General features: G+C 36.2%; 1 protein-coding gene across 1 annotated transcript in view; it reads left to right on the top strand.

The window, feature by feature from the left end:
* ADAM23 (ADAM metallopeptidase domain 23) overlaps nucleotides 1-21186 on the top strand; it is a 292223-nt gene that overhangs the window by 81424 nt on the left and 189613 nt on the right. The window contains exon 4 of the mRNA XM_053698649.1: nucleotides 13085-13148. Within this exon, the coding sequence (XP_053554624.1) occupies nucleotides 13085-13148 (64 nt within the window). The remainder of the gene's footprint in view (nucleotides 1-13084; nucleotides 13149-21186) is intronic.

The raw sequence follows: 21186 nt of genomic DNA on the forward strand, positions 1-21186 counted from the left end.
TGCAGTCTGTCAGCAATCCGAGTGTTGCACTGATAATAATGGATCATTTGGCAGTAGCAGCTATGAAGAACAAAGTGATTTCCATTGTAATTCCATTCATAGCTATAGCAATAGCAGCAGCGCCTCTAGGTGTGGGCATTTTGGACTTGTCTTTACTGAACGGGAAACAAGGACTTACAATAAAAACATTTTTTACTTCTAATATCAAATTTACTTTGTTCTCTTGGTTCTTTGTTGAAAAGCACACCTAGGTAGATTCTTACACATGACATATGATATACAGGCCAGCTTTAAGCAGGTGCAGTATTCCTTATGCTGGTAGTTCAATGTTCATTTTTTATTTCAAACTTGGCTATTACCTGGCTGCAGGCTATTGCGCTGTGTTGCGCATTGGCATTTAGAGACAGAAGGGGGCGGATATAGGAGGAGTATTATTTATGGTTGTTTTCCTTTCCGTTGTCTTCTCTGATGAAATTAAGTGAAGGGAGACTGCAGAGAAGCATGGTCCCTGGTACAATGGTAGAGCTAATTGTATCTAGTGGAAACAGTTGCAGTTTCTTTGCAGAGTTCACATGGACTGTGTATATGTGTGTGTATGTATGCAAGTGTGTGTATATGTATGAATACCTATTTATGTATGTGTGTGTGTGTATGCATGTATATGTATACATATGTCTGTGTGCGTATATATACATAATGCATGTATGTGTGTTTGTGAATATATGCAAGTGTGTGTATATCTATAAATGCATGCATATGTATGGATGTATGTATGCGTGTGTATGCACGTATATGTATGTATGGGTGAAAAGTCATGTATATGTATGTGTGCACATGTATGAATGTTTGTGTGTGTGTATGTTCGTATAAGGGTGTCTGTAAAAATGTATGTGTATGAGTATGTGTGAATGAATGTGTGTGTATATGAGAGTGTGTGTGTATGTGAGTGTATGAAAATGTGTGTATTTGAGTGTATGAGAGTGTGTGTGTGTATGAGTGTGTGTTATTGTGTATTTGAGTGTATGAGAGTGTGTATATGTGAGTGTGTGTGCATGCCTCTGTGTGTAAGTAAGCTTCTCTATCTCTGCTCAACTCAGTTTGCTGCCGTCTGAAAAATAAACTCATCTTTTTACCCAAGAGAATGCGTTAATATTATTTTTAAGTTTGTAAGTATATAAATATAGGGCTAGATTACAAGTGGAGTGCTAATGTATGTTAATCTCATGACCACTCTAACTAGCATGCATATACAAGTTGAAACTAAGCAATTGCGCACAAGCACAATTTGCGCTCAACAGATTAGCATGCCAGAAGACCTAGCATAAAGTGTAAGGGTTAAAAAAAAATTGCACAAAAACACATCACAAACACATTAAAATAAACTATTACACACACATATATTCACCGTCTGTTAAAAAAAATCCTAAAAACATTAAAGGGACAGTCTAGACCAGCGATTATCAACCCAGGTAACCTCAGGGCCCAGTAAATTTTAGCCGGACATGTCCAGGGCCCAGTAAATATAGTGTGTATGTATGTATGTATGTATGCATATGTATGTGTATATATATATATATATATATATATATATATATATATATACCAATACAAAGGATCCGCACTCTCTGGACTTGTATAAAATGAATATTTAATTCTGATGAATGGGACTGTTTGATCCCCAAAACATCACATGTTGATTAAAATATTCATTTTATACAAGTCCAGAGAGTGCAGACCCTTTGTATTGGTATATTTATATATAATGTAATGGGAACACAAGTTATATGCCCCTTAGTAGAACGTATGATCCAACATTTAATAATCTCCATTGAGAAAAAAAGGGTTAACCTAAGAACCAGTTGTAACTGCATTACAAGAGGGAACTTTCACACTAAAATAAAATAAAATATAAATAAAAAATTAAGCAGATTTAAATCTCTAAACACTTAAAAGGGACAGCAATGTCAAAATTAACCTAGCATGATTTTAGATAGAGCACACAAGTTGAAACAACTTTCCAATTTTCTTGTTATCAAATTTACTACATTCTCTTGGTATCCTTCGTTGAAGAGGAGGCCCAGGGGCAGCAATGCACTACTGGCAGCTAGCTGAATGCACCTGGCGAGGAAATGACAAGATACATATATGAACTGCCACCAATCACCAGCTAGCTCTTAATATCCTTGGTAGGATACCAAGATAATAAAACAAATGAATTAATAAAAATAAATTGGAAAGTGGTCTTTATAGTCCCTTTAACATTTAAATAAACAATTACAATTAGAAATATATGTCAATATATTTAAATCAATTTGGCCCCAGATTCCACATGATACCAGAACTAATAGCAGGATAAAAGATATATTATCTGAACTATCAGTTATGTGCTACTTTGGGGACACTAAATGTAGGCAGTTTGTTAGTGCTAATATAGTGCTGTTTAGCTATAGATGTTTATGTTCCTTTGGGAGAGAAGGAAACAGATGATGTGTTGTTTACTGTACAGTAAAGCCTCAGACTGCCAGCAATGTTGAGAGCATTTCAGTCTTATTGAATATATCTTTCTAGCTCTGCAACTCCAGGCTAAGTAAAAATAATCAATACAAAGTTTTAAAATGCTCTCATTCATTTTTTAAAATGATGTTTGGGAGATTCAGCTTTTAAATATTCTGATGTTTGAGGTTCTGAACATACCATTCTACATTAATTAAAGGGACATGATACTCATTTTTTTTCTTTCATAATTTAGATAGAGCATGTGATTTTAAACATATTTACAATTTACTTCTATTATCTATGTTGTTTTGTTTCTTTTTGTAACCTTTGTTGAAAAGGATACTTAGGTAGACCCAGGAACTGCTGATTGGTGGCTGCACATATATACCTCATGTTACTGGCTGACCAAATGTGTTCAGCTAGCTCCCAGTAGTGGATTTCTGCTTCTTCAACAAAGGATTTATAAGAATTAATTACTGATTGGCGAAAATAAGTTAATAACTAAATGTTGAGTTGTAAGATGTATCTGTGAGGTATATCTGATATTAAATGGATGGGGATAAGATGAGACAGAATTTTCGGTGCCTCTGCCACTTACTGTTAACTTATCTATATTGTGGGTTATACTAAGGTAGCTCTGCTGCAGGATTACACTTTCCCTTAGTGTGGATATCTGTTGCATTGGTAAGATTATAGTAACACTTGTTTACTGCTAAGTTTTTACTCCACTAAAAATGTATAGTGAAGCAAAAATTGCATTAAAATAAATTGGTGATACTTTATGTGATTGAACTTTTAATATATGAACATATAGGGGTTTTAAGTGATTAAAGGGATTCTAAACCCAATTTTTTTTATTTCATGATTCATATAGAGTATGCAATTTTAAGCAACTTTCTAACTTATTCCTATTATCAAATTTTCTTAGTTCTCTTGGTATCTTTATTTGAAAAGCAGGACTAAAAGCTTAGGCCCATTTTTGGTTCAACACCTGGGTAGCACTTGCTAATTGGTGGCTACATTTAGCCACCAATCAGCAAGAGCTACCCAGGTTTAGTATCCCTTTAAATCAAATATTTAAATAATGTTCCACTTTACCTTCTACAGATTATATTAAAGTAAATTAGATGACTTGTGCCTAACCATATATTACCACTGCACGATTATATTTCCCAGGACTTCCCTGTTATGATTCAAGTACTATTTAATATGACACTGACTGATCTTTATCACAGTTTGATTCAATAATCTGCAACTTATGGGAAATTATTATATTACTTAACTGGTTTATCAATGTGAATTTAATTATAATAAATGTGTAATGTTTGGTCTGCACTTTGTCTTTGGCAGTTACTTTTATTCTGTATTTGTTTTTATTTTACTTTTTATTTCAAAGCAAACTATATACCAGTATAAAACAAATACTGTATACCAAGTGTAGTACATACACTATTATGCATTATTGGGCAACATGTCATGAATATGTGCAGAATTATATAACATTATTTTTTAGGTTTACTGTCCCTTTAATATATTTAAGCCATGATTTATTACTTAAAGGGCCAGTAAACCTAGAAAATAATGTTATATAATTCTGCACATAGTGCAGAATTATATAACATAATATTAGTGATAGCTTTATACAACCTAATATTGCAGCTGAAATTTTATAAAAAAAAAGAGGGTTTTTCAGACCCGCCCTCTGTGCTCTACTGAGCGGGTCTGGTTTTCCCTCAGAACACATCTGGTCAGCTGTCTAGTCACAGCCCTGCCTGACCGTGCCATTACACTCAGTGTAGCTCGCTCCCGCTGTGAGTGTAATGGCGCGTCAGGCAGGGCTGTGACTAGACAGCTGACCAGATGCGTTCTGAGGGAAAACCAGACCCGCTCAGTAGAGTACAGAGGGCGGGTCTGAAAAACCCTCTTTTTTTATAAAATTTCAGCGGCAATATTAGGTTGTATAAAGCTAGCACTAATATTATGTTATAGAATTCTGCACTATGTGCAGAATTATATAACATTATTTTCTAGGTTTACTGGCCCTTTAATGAATTAAACCAAAGTGTTACTAAGCTTGAAACACCTGGACAAACATCAAATATTATACAAAATATGAAATAAAAATAAATCTTTGCAACTGATATATATAAACAAAGCTAAATCAAGGGTAAAAATATTTATTTTTTGATTATGCAAATCATATACAGGTAGATTACGAGCTGTGCGTTCGTGTTTTAATGCTGAAAAAATGGTAATTTCAACGTTAAAACAGCAACGCAGCCATTATGAGTCTTGTCGGTATAGCTGTACCGCAAGCCTGTTAGCCTGTAACGCAACGTCAGTCCCGCACTCAAAAAAATGTAATTTTTTAATGGAATTCCCATAGCGCTGCCATTACGAGTTGTGTGGTGAGGCTATAAAGATTTTGTTACACCCTATACCGACACGATCTGTACCGCCATCTGAGAGCAGTAGTTATAAGTTTTACGCAACAAAACTGTTACATAAAACTCTTAACTAAACTGTTACAAAGTACACTAACACCCATAAACTGCCTATTAACCCCTAAACCGAGGCCCTCCTGCATCGCAAAAGACTATATTAAAGTTATTAACCCCTAATCTGCCGCTCCCGACATCGTCGCCACTAATACAATTTATTAACCCCTATTTCGCCACTCCCTGACATCATTGCCACTATACTAAACTTATTAACCCCTATTCCCCCACACCCCAACATTGCTGCAATAAATAATAAATATATGAACCCCTATTCCGACGCTCCCCGACATCGCCGCAACTAAATAAAGTTATTAACCCCTAAACCTCTGGCCTCCCACATCACTACCACTAAATAAACCTATTAACCCCTAAACCCACAGCCCCCCACATCGCAACAACCTAAATTAAACTATATTAACCCCTAAACATAACCGTAACCCTAACCCTAATCCTAACACCCCCTAACTTTAACATAATTAAAATAGAGCTAAATTAAACTTACAATTATTAACTAAATACCTATTTAAAACTAAATACATACTTACCTGTGAAATAAAACCTAAGCTAGCTACAATATAACTAATAGTTACATTGTATCTAGCTTAGGTTTTATTTTTATTTCACAGGTAAGTTTGTATTTATTTTAACTAGGTAGACTAGTTAGTAAATAGTTATCAACTATTTACTAACTACCTATTTAAAATAAATACAAACTTACCTGTGAAATAAAACCGAAGCTGCCTTACACTAAAACCTAATATTACAAAAATAAAAAGCACTAAAATTACAAAAAATTAAAAACACTAAAATTGCAAATATAAAAAACTACCATTACAAAAATAACAAACAAAATTATCCAAAACAATAAAAATGATTCCTATTCTAATACCCTGTTTAAAAAAAAACCTACGGATATGTTGAATGAATACCAAAGCGCCAATAGAGGCTGGGTCTGAATAAATTTTGGAACTACCCAAATATGTATAAAATACAATTAAAATGTATTATTAATACATATAGACAAACATGGATCCATGTGATATACAAACACAAACCATAAAATGGTTAAAAATACAATACAATGTATTACAACTACAAGTTTGCAAATTACAATACAGTTTAAAAACAATGGGTGTCCTTTGACAGATGACCGGTGAAGTGGGCGTTTGAGAAACTCCGATTGTGTAGTGACTGCAACTGGATGTAGTACTGCAACTATGTGTTTAATAACAAATGTTATATAAAAAAATAATTATTTACAATAAATAAATAAGTGAGAACAATTCAATAGAGATGATAATTCACTTGTGTGACGGTGTGTAAAGTGATGAACTACAAATTTGAAATCAATAACAATTCATTCCGAATAAAAACTCATGTAAGTGGTGATGGTGTAAAAAACAATTGATAATTACAAGTCCAAAATCAATAATGGTGGTACTTCTATGTCTATTTAAATTACAGGAAAAGGGAGCTCCGTTAAGAGAGAGATTTAAAATCACCCTTTTGGGGAATAATGACCTAATACTTGGATCCCTAACTAGTCCCTAACTATACCCACCCTCGTTGGGCTTTATTCTGAGTAACAAGGGAAGCAGTTTGAGACGATCTGGAATACAACTTCCAGACCAAAGAGATACAGCATGGAGGCCGTTACGAAGTGGGAGCGCACAATGCAAATCGCTGTGTCGCAGCATTTTGAACAACTCCATAATGATATCAGAGCTGTGCTGTTTGCAATCACAGCTCATCCACCCATTCTGTCTGCGAAGTGTGCGGCACACTCCAAGAGCCCGATCACTAAACAACCTCCTGAGGAACAGACGACCGTGACAGAGCCCGCTATGTCGCCTCCTAACCTGAGCCACATCGCATTGCAGCCTTTGACCCCTGAGAGTGGGGATCCTGGGACCGGAGGGTCTGACATACGGGCTAGTTGAGAGAGCCGCACCTTGGCCACTCAGGAGGTGGGTGAAGTCTTGCCTACCAGGCCCGTGTCTTTTTCGGCCTGTCATATGGATCGACTGATTGGGAATTTAGCTCCTATGTTATCGCTGAAAGGCGCGGGATTTCTTGACTCCGCTATGATCCTGGGCAGTTTCACCCTGATGGTCTGTTGCTCTGCCAAGGCCCTTATACAAGGGGATGATGTCGGAACGGTAGATCTCCCAATGCGACAAAGAGAATTTTGGCCGGCAGTAGACAGGCTAGGAATTGGATAAACACTGACTCGATGTTTGCTACCTTTGCTAGTCAGCCTGATTCAGGATACGGTCTTAGACATTGACTTGGTGGTAAATGGAACTCATGATTATAATCTAAGGCGCTTCTTTATACTAATAGCTATTGCTCTGAGAGCCTGATACTGACTGCTTTGTGTGCAACACAGAACCCTTTATTTTATTGACAGCATTCATTTGCATTTCTACTTGTATTATATTCCTGATTATATTATGCTCTGCTTACAGATACAGTTAGAGATGAGTCTGCTGGCATTTACATTGCAATTGTATGTTAGAGGATGGGTCAGGAAAATTTACTGTCCTATATGATCATGCAGGGATGGCTAGCGTTGTGGTATTAGCAAGCTTGGTCTCCTCATTACAGTATACCATGGGATGTCTCATATAACGGTTCATTGTCCTACTTCATTACTATGATCTTTTTTATATACTGCTGATGTTAATATTGCGTATTTGATGGTGTGACTATTTCTTCCTCTCCAATACCCTATTTACTGTGTAGTTGCTTGTAACTATTTATCTAGATGAATATTTCTAGTGTGTCTTACTATCTGTCCTCTCCTACCTAACCCCTTGACTTGTACCAAGCGGTATGCCTCCAGCGGCCGAGGTGGCATGCCTCCATAATCTAATTTTATATATACAGAAATACATGTTACAGGGGCTTCATTACATCATGATCACAAGGAAAGGTTTGAGTTGCCAGAGTTTTGTACTAGTATTTGGATAATGTTCTATTGAAGTGGAGGGTATAAGTTATTACTATATATGCTTTAGCCTACAATCTATGCCTAATGGACATTGAGGGAAGACAAATTTGTAGGGAGCTCATATTCAACTCATTTACTTATCACTCATCGTTTCAAATCCTAGAAGTCCTTGATATATATAGCAGCTACTATACTATTTTTTATGTGAGTTTCTCCTACAGCTACAAAAACGCTATGCTAACAAAATGGTAAATGTTATTAGATCTCGACCTATTTCTCCCTATAATAACTATAGGACATTTGTTATTTTTTCTATAAGATATAACTTACATCACTTAAAAAGTAGGGACATTCAGAGTTTTCTGTTTATACCCCATTATTCAATGCAGACTCCAGTAACAACAGGGTGTGATTTAAACCATTTATTTACAATCATACATGTATTTTCTCACACTATAAAAGTAGGGTTTTTATCGACACTAAATGTTAAATGATACACTTTGCTGTGATCTGGAGAACATTACTCTGGAGCTACATTTCATGCATCCTCCTTTTGCTACCTTAGTATTTCTGTTCTTACATCTTCATAACGTCTGTTAATCCTTAGCCTATAATTTATATTTTTTATTGCTCATTCACTACGAACATATATGGATACAAGAATATAAGATTAGATACAGAGCATATTGAGTAAAACTCGTTCCACCTCCCAACCCACATCCGACATACGCACCATTTGTTCTAATTATATTTTTCTACAACACGTAGACTCCCCTACCTTATTTTGACACGTAAAGTTGTCATGCAGACCACTCTAGTCCATTTTAAGCGTGATAATAGTTCTGCTACTATGGTTATGTAATCCAGTTCATACCGAGTAACACTCCAGATAATTTCCCAATCTAATCACTAGGTCACCTTACAGTGCTTTTAAGTCAAGTCCTCCTACCTCCCACTACCTTACCTGGTTTAAATCTTTTTATTAAGTCTTCTTTAAGTCATGGAGTACAAATCTACACCCTGTTGATGTTGATTTAGAGGCACTACAATGTGCAGTTTACTATGGAGATTTACAGAGTGCTTCTTATGCAGGCAGGTCCTGCATTATTACTGCTCCCACTTGCACCCTTTTCTCGCATTGCATGTCAGATAAACTCCATACCTTATGCAAATCTTGTTAACGTACAACTTTTGATCCCCCTGATTAGGTATTCCCCTACTCTTACCTATACTCAGTATATAAATAACTTGCTATGCTGTATTGACTACCTTCCTTTCCCTCCCACCATATAATATACCTCTTAGCTTAAAAGGACTACCTAGGCGGCTTATTACCACCTCCTCCCCCCCTCACCACCATAATGGATCTCCTATTGCAGGAGAGCTAACTACGCGGCTTGTCTTTTCTATGCCGCATTTTAACCACAGTTCTTTCCCAACCACATAGTATACCTCCAATCAATAACAACCTATATTTTTTATATATCAGACCCAAGAGGGTCTTACCGTGACGCTTTTGGAGCAGTCAACTATAGTTTACTGTAAGTACTTTTTTGGAAAGATAATTAGCATCATCGAAACTTAATCTATAAAACCTCATCGAAACTTAATCTATAAAACCTGAGGTCTCAGTAGTGAGATCCAAGAGTGGTCTCTCTTTTTTCCTTTACCTTCCCTCACTTTCAGTTATTTCCCCTAAGTTCGGTCCCTAGTGGACCTCCAGTGTTCATTTGAGAAGGTTTCCCTTTATATAGGCATTACAAACTAACTCTATTGTTCTGTTTCAGTTTTTAATTTTGTAACATGTTAAGAAAACTATATGTACGCCATTTTCGTTATATACTTATGCTGTTTGTATGCCTATTTTGAGTACCTCAATAAAAATTTATAAACAAAAAAAAAACAAAATCAATAATGGTGATCCAAATAAATCAATAGTGTGTTTCCAAATAAAAAATCAAAATCCAACAGTAATATACTGACTGTGAACACTGTGTTAAAAAATGGCAAAAAGTGGGATCAAATTGCAAAAAGTCAAAATCACTGCACACACTGAATCCTAAGGTGTAAAAGTCTCTTAGCTGAAGATTAGAGGTGTCGGCATCCAAAACAAGGGGGTGGCGTGCTCTTCTTAAATACCAGACATTCCCAGGTTATTCCTATCGTAATACAGAAACACACAATAGTGCAGAGAGTTTTAAAAAGTGGACAATAATAGGAATTAAGCTTACCAGTCGACGTGTTTCGGTCTATTCTAGACCTTTATCAAGATGGTCTAGACCGAAATGCATCTAGACCGTCTTGATAAACTATTGCACTATTGTGTGTTTCTGTATTACAATAGGAATAACCTGGGAATGTCTGGTATTTAAGAAGAGCACGCCACCCCCTTGTTTTGGATGCCGACAACCTCTAATCTTCAGCTAAGAGACTTTTACACCTTAGGATTCAGTGTGTGCTATGATTTTGACTTTTTGCAATTTGATCCCACTTTTTGCCATTTTTTAACACAGTGTTCACAGTCAGTATATTACTGTTGGATTTTGATTTTTTATTTAGAAACACACTATTGATTTATTTGGATCACCATTATTGATTTTGGACTTGTAATTATCAATAGTTTTTTACACCGTCACCACTTAAATGAGTTTTTATTCGGAATGAATTGTTAATGATTTCTAATTTGTAGTTCATCACTTTACACACCGTAACACAAGTGAATTATCATCTCTATTGAATTGTTAGTTAACTACTCCAACTCACTTATTTATTTATTGTAAATAATTATTTTTTTATATAACATTTGTTAATAAACACATAGTTGCAGTACTACATCCAGTTGCAGTCACTACACAATCGGAGTTTCTCAAACGCCCACTTCACCGGTCATCTGTCAAAGGACATCCATTGTTTTTAAACTGTATTGTAATGTGTAAACTTGTAATATATTGTATTGTATTTTTAACCATTTTATGGTTTGTGTTTGTATATCACATGGATCCATGTTTGTCTATATGTATTAATAATACATTTTAATTGTATTTTATACATATTTGGGTAGTTCCAAAATGTATTCAGACCCAGCCTCTAATGGCGCTTTGGAATTCATTCAACATATCCATATTTTCATATTTTGACTACTAGGAGTCAATTTTCCAGAGCTAAAGGTCCTTTCTGAGGCAGGCGCTCAGTGTACTCTCCCCTTTTTATATAGCTTAAAAAAAACCTATCCCAAAATAAAAAAACCCTAATTTATAATAAACTACCAAGTTCCCTTAAAAGGAAATCAAAAGAAAGAAATCAGCTCTTTTTCTACAAAAGAAAAACAACCCCCCCCTAATAGTATACAAACCCCCGCCCCCCAAACCCACAAAATAAATATAAAGAAAAATCTAATTTACCCATTGCCCTGAAAAGGGCATTTGTATGGGCATTGCCCTTAAAAGGGCATTCAGCTCTTTTTCTTGCCCTTAAAAGGGCATTCAGCTCTTTTAAGAAATGCGCAAACCCTAATCTAAAAAAAAACACACCCCAAAAAACCTTAAAAAAAACCCCACTAACCCCTCTTTAGGTACTCACAGTTGCTGAAGTCCCGCTTGAACGATCTTCATCCCGGTGGCTCCATCTTCATCCATCACGGGACCAGCATCTTCTTCATCGCTGCCAAGGCGGAGCGATCTATGCATGGAGGCAGAGGTCCAGTCGAAGGTCCAAGGCGGAGGTCCAGGCGGAGGTCCATTGATCTGACGTGAAGGTCCTCTTCATGCGATCGTCCGCCGCAGACTGAGGATTCAAATGCAAGGCATCCCATTTTATACTAGGGGTACCATTGCAATCCTATTGGCTGATTCAAATCAGCCAATATGAATGAGAGCTGCTTAAATCCTATTGGCTGATTTGAACAGCCATTAGGATTTTAGAAGCCCTTATTCTCCCCATTGATGTCTATGGGGAAAGCGTGCACAAGCACGTCAAAGCAGCGCTTGTTTAATGCAACCATATCGCACATACAAGGCAGCTTTTCAAAAACTTGTAATGGCAGCGCTATGGAGGGTGAAATAACGCAACTTTTGTTGAGTTCGTCAACTACCCTCTATAATCTAGGTGATAGTGCTTATGCATAGACATGGATAAGGATTTTCAGACTGGCATCTTTTGACTGAACACACTACACGTTATACAATAGTGACTCATGATGTTATGAGTTAACCCATGTTACATCAACGAGAGATAGATGTATCTAAATGTTGCTAAGCATAAAAATGCCTGCAAATAAGGATATGTAACCAAAGCGTGTATATATAGCCCTTACTTAATTTATATAAACCAGAAAGAAGAATAAGCACATTGTACTAGGTGGTGTTTTGATTATTATAGAGCTTAAAAAGATAATCTAAACTTAAGTTATCAAGGGTTAGGCACTATATAAACCTAAACAGCATGTTGAACAGAACAGATTTAAAGGGACAGTCTACACCAGAATTTTTATTGTTTAAAAAGATAGATAATCCTTTTATTACCCATTCCCTAGTTTTGCACAACCAACAGAGTTATATAAATACACTTTTTAACTCTGTGATTACCTTGTTTATAAGCCTCTACAAACTGCCCCCTTATTTCAGTTCTTTTGACAGACATCCATTTTAGCCAATCAGAGCTGGCTCACCTGAACTCCACGTGCGTGAGCACAGTGTTATCTATATGATACATGTGAACTAACACCCTCTAGTGGTGAAAAACTGTCAAAATGCCCTAAGAGAAGAGGCGGCCTTCAAGGTCTTAGAAATTAGCATATAAACCTCCTAGGTTTAGCTTTCAACTAAGAATTACCAAAAGAACAAAGCAAAATTGGTGATACAAGTAATTGGAAAATTGTTTAAAATTATATTCTTTATCTGAATCATGAAAGTTTTTTTTTGGACTAGACTGTTCTTTTAAGTAATTTACAGTTTGCATCATCCATGCTATATCTGGAGCATCAGCTTTGTCATAAAAGAAATGTATTTTTGTATTAATATCACAAATATGATCAATGGAGGCTTCTTAATAATATGCAAGGACACATTCCACAAGTGAGTTTGCCTGTATGTGTGCCTGAATTTAACTGAATTATATTTTTATTTATTTATTGCAGTGACCTTTTGTCCTCGGATTACACAGAGATTGAGTACAAAGAAGGAAAACCAAAAGTAACCAAGGTACCAAGAACCATTCTCCTTGTTGTCAATTTCTTGTGAATGTCTGTATGCTATTTTTATTGGTAAGGATTAGTGTTAGTGTGTAAGATATTATAACTATTAAATGTTTTTAATTATAAATCCCTAACATATTACAGAGCTACATCAGGTTGCAATAAATGCATGGACAGAAAAGTGGACATGAATGAATACACTGACAATACCTTTTATTATCTAGGTGATGCATGGGGGTAGACAAGATAGGCAAAAATGTATTTTGAATCAAGAAAGCAATGAGCTGGTAGAACAATTGGTCAAATTGATGGAGTATATTGCAGAATTCAGGGAGCTTGTTGACATGCTTCTGTGAATCAATTGGTTTTCTCATAGTAAATACAAATAAGTAAGCATTGGTTGACTTGTAGGCCTTGGGAGCCGGTGAGAGGAGCAAGTCATGATATAAATGAAGATGACAAATTAGTGAGTATAACAGCTTAAGACCTAACAGTATTTTTGCTGGATTATTGGACCTGGTTTTCTAGCACAAATGATAGGAAATGGTTTATTGTACATGATATATACAAAGATAAACTGATAGGTAATGGTTAATTAAATGCATATCATGAATAAAGCTTAAAGCTCTATTGATCCGCTTGCCCGTATGTATCATTACACACTCATCGGAGTGTGTAATGCCCGCCCCTTCAATCGCGCGACCAATCACGCGACTGAAGGGGCTGTCAATCACCGAGAGCGAGCGTGCTCTCAGTGATTTTGCTTCGCCACCTAAGAGGTGGCGTAGGGTGTAGGAAGCAGTGGTCTAATGACCGCTGCTTCTTACATTGCGGGAAGCAGGCTCCCATATGCGAACCTGCCCCGCAAAGGCTCCGGAGCAGCTTTCGCTGCTTCGTACATGGAGCCCCATGTCTCTAGCAAAAGCATTCTCTGTGATTAGCCTGCAGCAACCACTTAAAGTGACATGAAACCCCAAATAGTTTTTTGCAGCACTGGAGCCTACCTAGGTATGCTTTTCAACAAAGAATACGAAGACAATAAAGCAAATTATGTAAAAGAAGTACATTGTAAAGATTTTTTTAAACTGCTTGATCAATCTGGGTTTGGGTTTCATGTCTCATTAATTTATTTCGAATTGATGCAGTATAGTATTGGCAACTGTATAGATTCAGTCACCTTTTTATTTTGGTTATTGCTATGAAAATCTATCAAATCACTGTACAATGTAGTGATGGGACACAAATTGTGTGATCTTTGGGTTGCAAAAGAGAGGCAGGATAAGTAACAACAAAATCGCACACAGGAAAGAAAGGTTATTTAAGTGATAGTTATATGTAAAAAAGGTTAATATACTAAGTAGACAACAAAACTGTTAGATAACGAATAGACAATTAACAGATATACAACTCTGGTGATGTTATTAGCAGTTTACACAACAGCAGATGGTTATCTCACAACAGCCAGGGGACCAGGAAAAATTGCAAGATATTCCTCTAGTATTGCAGTAATGAACGTACCAGTTGAGTGTAAAACACCTTGTTATTTAATGGCCACGCCTTGTCCTATTTGAAGGAGCCAATCTAGCATACAATAAGGGCTAGATTACAAGTGGAGCGCTAAATTAATTAACCAGCCATTACAAGTGTCTGGTTATTGCTACCGTTAGCTCTCAGAAAATTAACCAGAGATTGGATGTTTTCTAAAAGTGCTCCAAATGCCCTCAAAATAGAGGGCATTTTTTATTAAAAAAGTAGCATAAAAAACTGCACTTTGCAGTTTTGGGGCTTTAAAGTTGGTGGGAGTAGAGTATTAGAAAAAAACGGCACTGAAAAGTGCCTATACATAGCGGTGTATGGGAACTGTGTGTTCTCTGTAAATATATATGTATATGCTTATATACATATATATTTATGTGTATATACACATATTGACACATAAATATATACAATATGTATATCAGTATATTCATATATATTTATAAATGCTGACGGCATCAGAACGAGGATCCTAATGCAAGCTCTTGTAAGCATTGCTGTTAACTTGTAATACCAGCGCACATTAGCCTGTGCTGGTATTACACAGTGGAGCGCAAATATCACTTTATTACATTGTAACCAGCCGGTTCAGCAGAGGAGGCATAGCTGTCTGATTTTAGGCAAATTAGCTTCTACACAGGGAGCTAAACTTTTCAGCCACTTCTCAGTGAAATATGATCCTGACTAGAATGAGATTGTTTCTCAGAAAAGTGTCAGTGAGAAGTTTAGTCCAGTGAGGAGAGGTGTTGAGCAGTTGCACAGTTACCAGAGAAGGTAAGAGAGACATAGCTGAAGAGTTTTAGGCAGTTCTGTGTATCTCTTTTATTGTTCTTAATTTACAAATAAAACAGCAGGCCTCAAAAAACTGCAGCTTCAGTGAGCCAGGCATTTCAGTTAGTGACTTCCTGGCTGTAGGCAGTTAGTTAGGGAGTGAGGGGAAAACAATAGCTCAGTGATCAGAGTATAGTACAAATACATAATATTACATATTCAGTGAAACGCCCTGCATGTTTTTTTCCTATTTAAATAGCATATATTAATTTTGGTGTATAATTAAGGTTGCCAGGTGTCCAGTATTCAACTGGACAGTCCAGTATTTTAGCAGGCTGTCCAGTTAAATCTGTACAAAAATACTGGACACCTAAATGTCAAGTATTTTTAAAGACCCCTGTCAGCTAAATGGAAAGGGCCTTCTAGGCCTTTATGCATTAGAAATATGGCTCAAAAAAGCAACAGGCAACCATGGAGGTGTTCAATCATTGCTGGGTGTCACATCACTGCTCTGTACATGTGTTACTGGCAACCAAGGGGATAAAATGACTGCTTAGTTTTGAAAAATATATGTGGTGGGATCAATGGTAGGGCCTAAGGTCAAGCTTTTGTGGAGACATTGTGTGAACCCAACTACGTCCCATAACCAATTACCTCTAGGTCATTCGGTATTTTTATGAAGCACAGCTGGCAACCCTATGTATAATGTCCATTTAAGTCTGGGGGCATTTGGGGCACAATGGATCATTGGGAAAGTATCAAAGAGAGAACATTGTACAGTACACTCTCCAATCTTCATAAGTATAGCCTGGCAAATTGACTGTGGAGAAACTATAAAATGCAAAGAGATTTTTTTTATAAATAAAAGAAATACCAGACGCTTGTTCATGGTTTGAAGTTGAGGTCCGACAGCATGAGACAATAATACAAATCAACAGATAAAAGTGTCATATAGATAACATTGCGCTCACTCCCGTGGAACTATTTAGGAGTCTGCACTGATTGGCTAACCTGCATGTCTGTCAAAAGCACTGAGATGAGGGGGCAGTCTGCAGAGGCTTAGATGCAAGTTAACCACAGAGGTAATACGAGTATTAATTTAACTGTGTTGGTTATGCAAAACTGGGGAATGGGTAATAAAAAAAATTATCTATCTTTTTAAACAATAAACATTTTCAAGTAGACTGTCCCTTTAAGGTGACACTAAACTAATATTCTTTAGGAAAGCTGAACTATATGACACAAGGGGTGAGACAGACTTTACCCTTGGTAGCCACTAAGGATGTGCATTTGGATTATTCTTTAGAATCCAAATGCGGAAGAAGGCGGCTGCTCATGACATTCTTCTCTTTTTTGAAGCAGATTTATTCTTGTCAAAGTGCAACACAACAAGATCTGGATTTGCACAGATCTTGGTGTGTTGAGCTTTCACAAGAATAATTAAAGATCTAAATGCACATCCATAGTAGACACCTTCCCATAGCTAGTACAGCTGTGCTTGTTTGTAGCTAAACATCTCTCTTGTTGCTTTATGCACTTGATCCTTGGGAATGTATCTCACCTCTCCTGCTTAGCCTGAAGGTATGTAGCTGTAGCTTATTGACATATCCTTAAAGGGATATTAATCAGTAAATACTGGACATAATGATGTATTCAAAGTAAAGATTAACCTTAGACAAATTATGTAGATTCATTTTTAAAAAAATTATTTTTATTTGTTTGACTATTTAAAAAACAAGTGTCTAGTTTCTCTAGTTTTTTTTTTAAAGTAATGAGCCCTGACATGCTTGAACAAGTTTTCTACTTGTCCCTATCTTCTTCTGAGTACAATTAGGGACAGGCATAAATTATGCAATAAATAGAGTTTTTGAAAACAATGCTGTGTGGAAACCCTGATAGATAATCTTAAATGCCACACAGCCTGGTTTGAACAGCTCTCTTTTATTGTCTGTTTTATATCTGGCATTAATTGGTAGCAAGAGTGTGAGTGTTACAAATTGCAGCACCCATTGCGTTATATAAACTCAGTCGAATTTAGAAAACCAACAATTTTCATAGATAAATTACAGGGAAAGGGGACAAAATAAATAATGAAATTATATCGCAAAGTTTTTTTTAACTACATATAATTACACATTTTAGATTACAACTGTTTAATACCCCTTTAAAGGGACATGAAACCTAAAACATTTCTTTCATTATTCTGATAAAGAATACCATTTTTAAAAATTTTCTAATTTACTTCTGTTATCAAATTTTCTTAGTTCTCATGTGATTCTTTGTTGAAGAGATACCTAGATAGGTAGTGTGCACATGCCTGAGGGACGACAGGCCATCTAGTGCTCTTACTAATGTATAACAATATAGTGCTGCAGACACGTGCACACTCATGAGCCTACCTTCCTGCTTTTGAACAAAGAAAATGAAGAAAATTTGATTATAGAAGTAAATTGAAAGTTGTTTAAAATGATATGCATTGTCTAATTCATGAAATAATTGTTTGGGGTTTTATACCCCTTTAATGGGCATAAACCAGGTTTGTCTATTTCTCTCCTTTAGCAATGGAATGTATAATATTTCACATTTAGGTTTTGTGTGTTCTAGGCACAAACAAATCGGCCTCCCGCTCCACTCTCATATTATCTCTCTGAGGCCCATTTATCAAGCTCCGAATGGAGCTTGAGGCCCCGTGTTTCTGGTAAGTCTTCAGACTCGCCAGAAACAGCAGTTATGAAGCAGCGGTATAAAGACCGCTGCTCCATAACCCTGTCCGCCTGCTCTGATGAGGCGGACAGAGATCGTATTGCTCTCCGCATTCAGCGATGTCTGTCGGATCTGATCCACACTGTCGGATCAGGTGCGACAGACATTTGATAAATAGGCCTCTGTCTGTTTATCTATTTCTATTATCTACAGACATAGAGTGGTGAATATCCCTATCCGACCGGTTATAACACATTTAAGACCCATTTAATACAGGTGCATATGGAACTGTGATAACCTGTTCCAGATAGACACATTTAGAGTAATGATTGGACCTTACAGCAGGGAAATCCCTTCCAGGCAGATACATATATAGCAGAGATTAAATGTACAGTGTACTGTCAAATTGCTCCTCTTTAATGGGTTTTCAGTGATCCATTTTTCCTGCTGGAGTGTATTAAATTGTTTACAAATAGCTTATTTACTTTTATTTTGTCATTTGAAATAGCTGCTTTTGCCTATTGAAACTGCCACCTATGCTGAAAATTAAAATTTTGCAGTAGTGGGTAAAGAAAAGCTTTGTAAACAAATCACACTCCCAGCGGGGAGTATGAGGATAACAATAAGTGTTAATTTGTAAATCTGTAAAGACAGGGGTCTGAGACAGAAATAAGATTAAGAAGTCTTTTTGTGTATAGAGTGGTAAGATAAAAAGGTGTGCTCTTCCTGAAAGCTCAGCACATTTTAACAAATTGTGTTTTTAAAAGGGAAAACCCAACCCCAACTATTTCATGTACAAAATAAACCTAAAATAATATACATTGTATACAGCTAGTATAACAAGTCACTGCAAACACATTAAGATGAAACCAATTTTACAGTACACTGCCCCTTTAATAAATACTTGTCACATAAAAATACATCAGTGATTACTTCTCAGAAAACCATCACAAGATAGTGTACAATAATATACTATAGAAATCTGCTGTGAGTGTCTATATTATGCATTTTCCATGACAATATCCAACTGAGGCAAAGCAGAACTCACATTATTTGCTGCCAAGCACACATTTACAAAGTCTATTGTATTTGTATGCCCCTGTCTAGTAAATCCAAAGTCTTACTACAAACATGGCTGTTACTGTGCATTCACATGAAGAGCTTCATTGGAACAAAATTATGTTAAAATCCAGACATAAATGGAAAACCAAGCTGAAAAATGTTAGGTTAAAGTAGTGATACCTGCATATCTATATTCATGTATCTATAACATTAGGAATGTAGTTATGCCCTTTTGGTTATTTGTGCCCTCTAGATATCGTGCAGGCATGAAAATAATTGGGTTTATAACTGATCTCTTTATAGTTAGCTTCTGGTTCTGCAAAGTTGATCATTTAAATAATAGGTTGTTTAACAAGATCTTCATTCTTACAATACTACTTAGAAAAAAAACATTTAAATTCTCACTCAAATATGAAAAAGTAGCTTAAAGTGAAAGTCAGTCCTAGCGTTGTACAAATGCTAGGATTGACTTTTGAAACAAATAAAAGGGAGTTTCATTCATGTAGAAAGCTCCTTTATTTGTTTCAACCGATCGTCATTCTTAGCTGCTACAGCAGCCCACGGCTAAAACATTTTTTTGCTAAGAGGTGACATTCTCACCTCTTAGCCAATAGCCGTGCGGTAAATCCGGCTTGGCGCCCATGGGAACTGGATTTACCGCACCGCTATTGGCTAAGAGGTGAAAAATCACCTCTTAGCAAATTTTTTTTTTAGCCGTGGGCTGCTGTAGCAGCTAAGAACGGCGCTCGGTTGAAACAAATAAAGGAGCTTTCTACATGAAGTATTTTATACTTCATGAATGAAAGTCCCCTTTATTTGTTTCAATAGTCAATCCTAGTGTTTGTAAAATGCTAGGGATTGGCTTTCACTTTAATTTTCTAGTTTAGAAAAAACATGTTTAATGGCAAATTTCCTTACAGCTTGTACAAAAGCCGTCAGACATTTGCTTGCATTTTTTTTGCATATGAGTAAGGACAACTCTGACATAAATGTAATTTGTCACATTATGTTTCCATAGTATATTTAAAAGACGTGTGATAAATAACAAAAAGTATTTAATCCATTGATATGCGATATGAATGCCATTTTAGATTTAAGGCATTTCAGAATGAGTTTTAAATAACAAAAATAAATATATTAAATTGTTTTTGAACCTATGGTACTGTATGTCCTAAAATATTCTGGTATTTGATAATCTCCTAATCAATTTTCCTTTTCATTATGGCATTACCAAGCTAGACACTTGGGGCGCGATCCGATATAGATCGTAGTTTGTGTCGCAAGCGAGGGAACCCGCGTCGCCCACAGTTTCAGCTTGCAACTCGAGCTATCCCATATACGGCGCCGTCAGATGCTAAAGTGACGTAAATCTGACAAACCAGCGATGTCCAGAAATCTGCGCAAGTACAAATTTCTGGCGTCGCCAGTGACTTACGGCACGTTAGAAACTGCCGGCGCCTACAAAACCTGACTAAAGTCTAAATCACCCGCACTGTCTAACATGCCTCCCTAACATAGCCCGACACGTCTAACCCTCTATCCGCTATCCCCCCTCACTATCCTAACAATAAAATATGTATTAACCCCTAAACCGCCGCTCCCAAACCCCGCCGCAGGTAATTGGGTAATTATTTTAACTAGGTATAATAGCTATTAAATAGTTATTAACTATTTAATAGCTACCTAGTTAAAATAATTACCCAATTACCTGTGAAATAAATCCTAACCTAAGTTACAAATACACCTACACTATCAATAAATTAAATAAACTACAAATATCTATCTAAAAATACAATTAAATAAACTAAACTAAATTACAAAAACAAACAAACACTAAATTACAAAAAATAAAAAAAAGATTACAAGATTTTTAAGCTAATTACACCTATTCTAAGCCCCCTAATAAAATAATAAAGCCCCCCAAAATAAAAAAAATCCCTACCCTATTCTAAATTAAAAAAAAGTTCAAAGCT

This window comes from Bombina bombina, chromosome 1, assembly GCF_027579735.1.
Source record: "Bombina bombina isolate aBomBom1 chromosome 1, aBomBom1.pri, whole genome shotgun sequence".
NCBI lineage: Eukaryota > Metazoa > Chordata > Amphibia > Anura > Bombinatoridae > Bombina > Bombina bombina.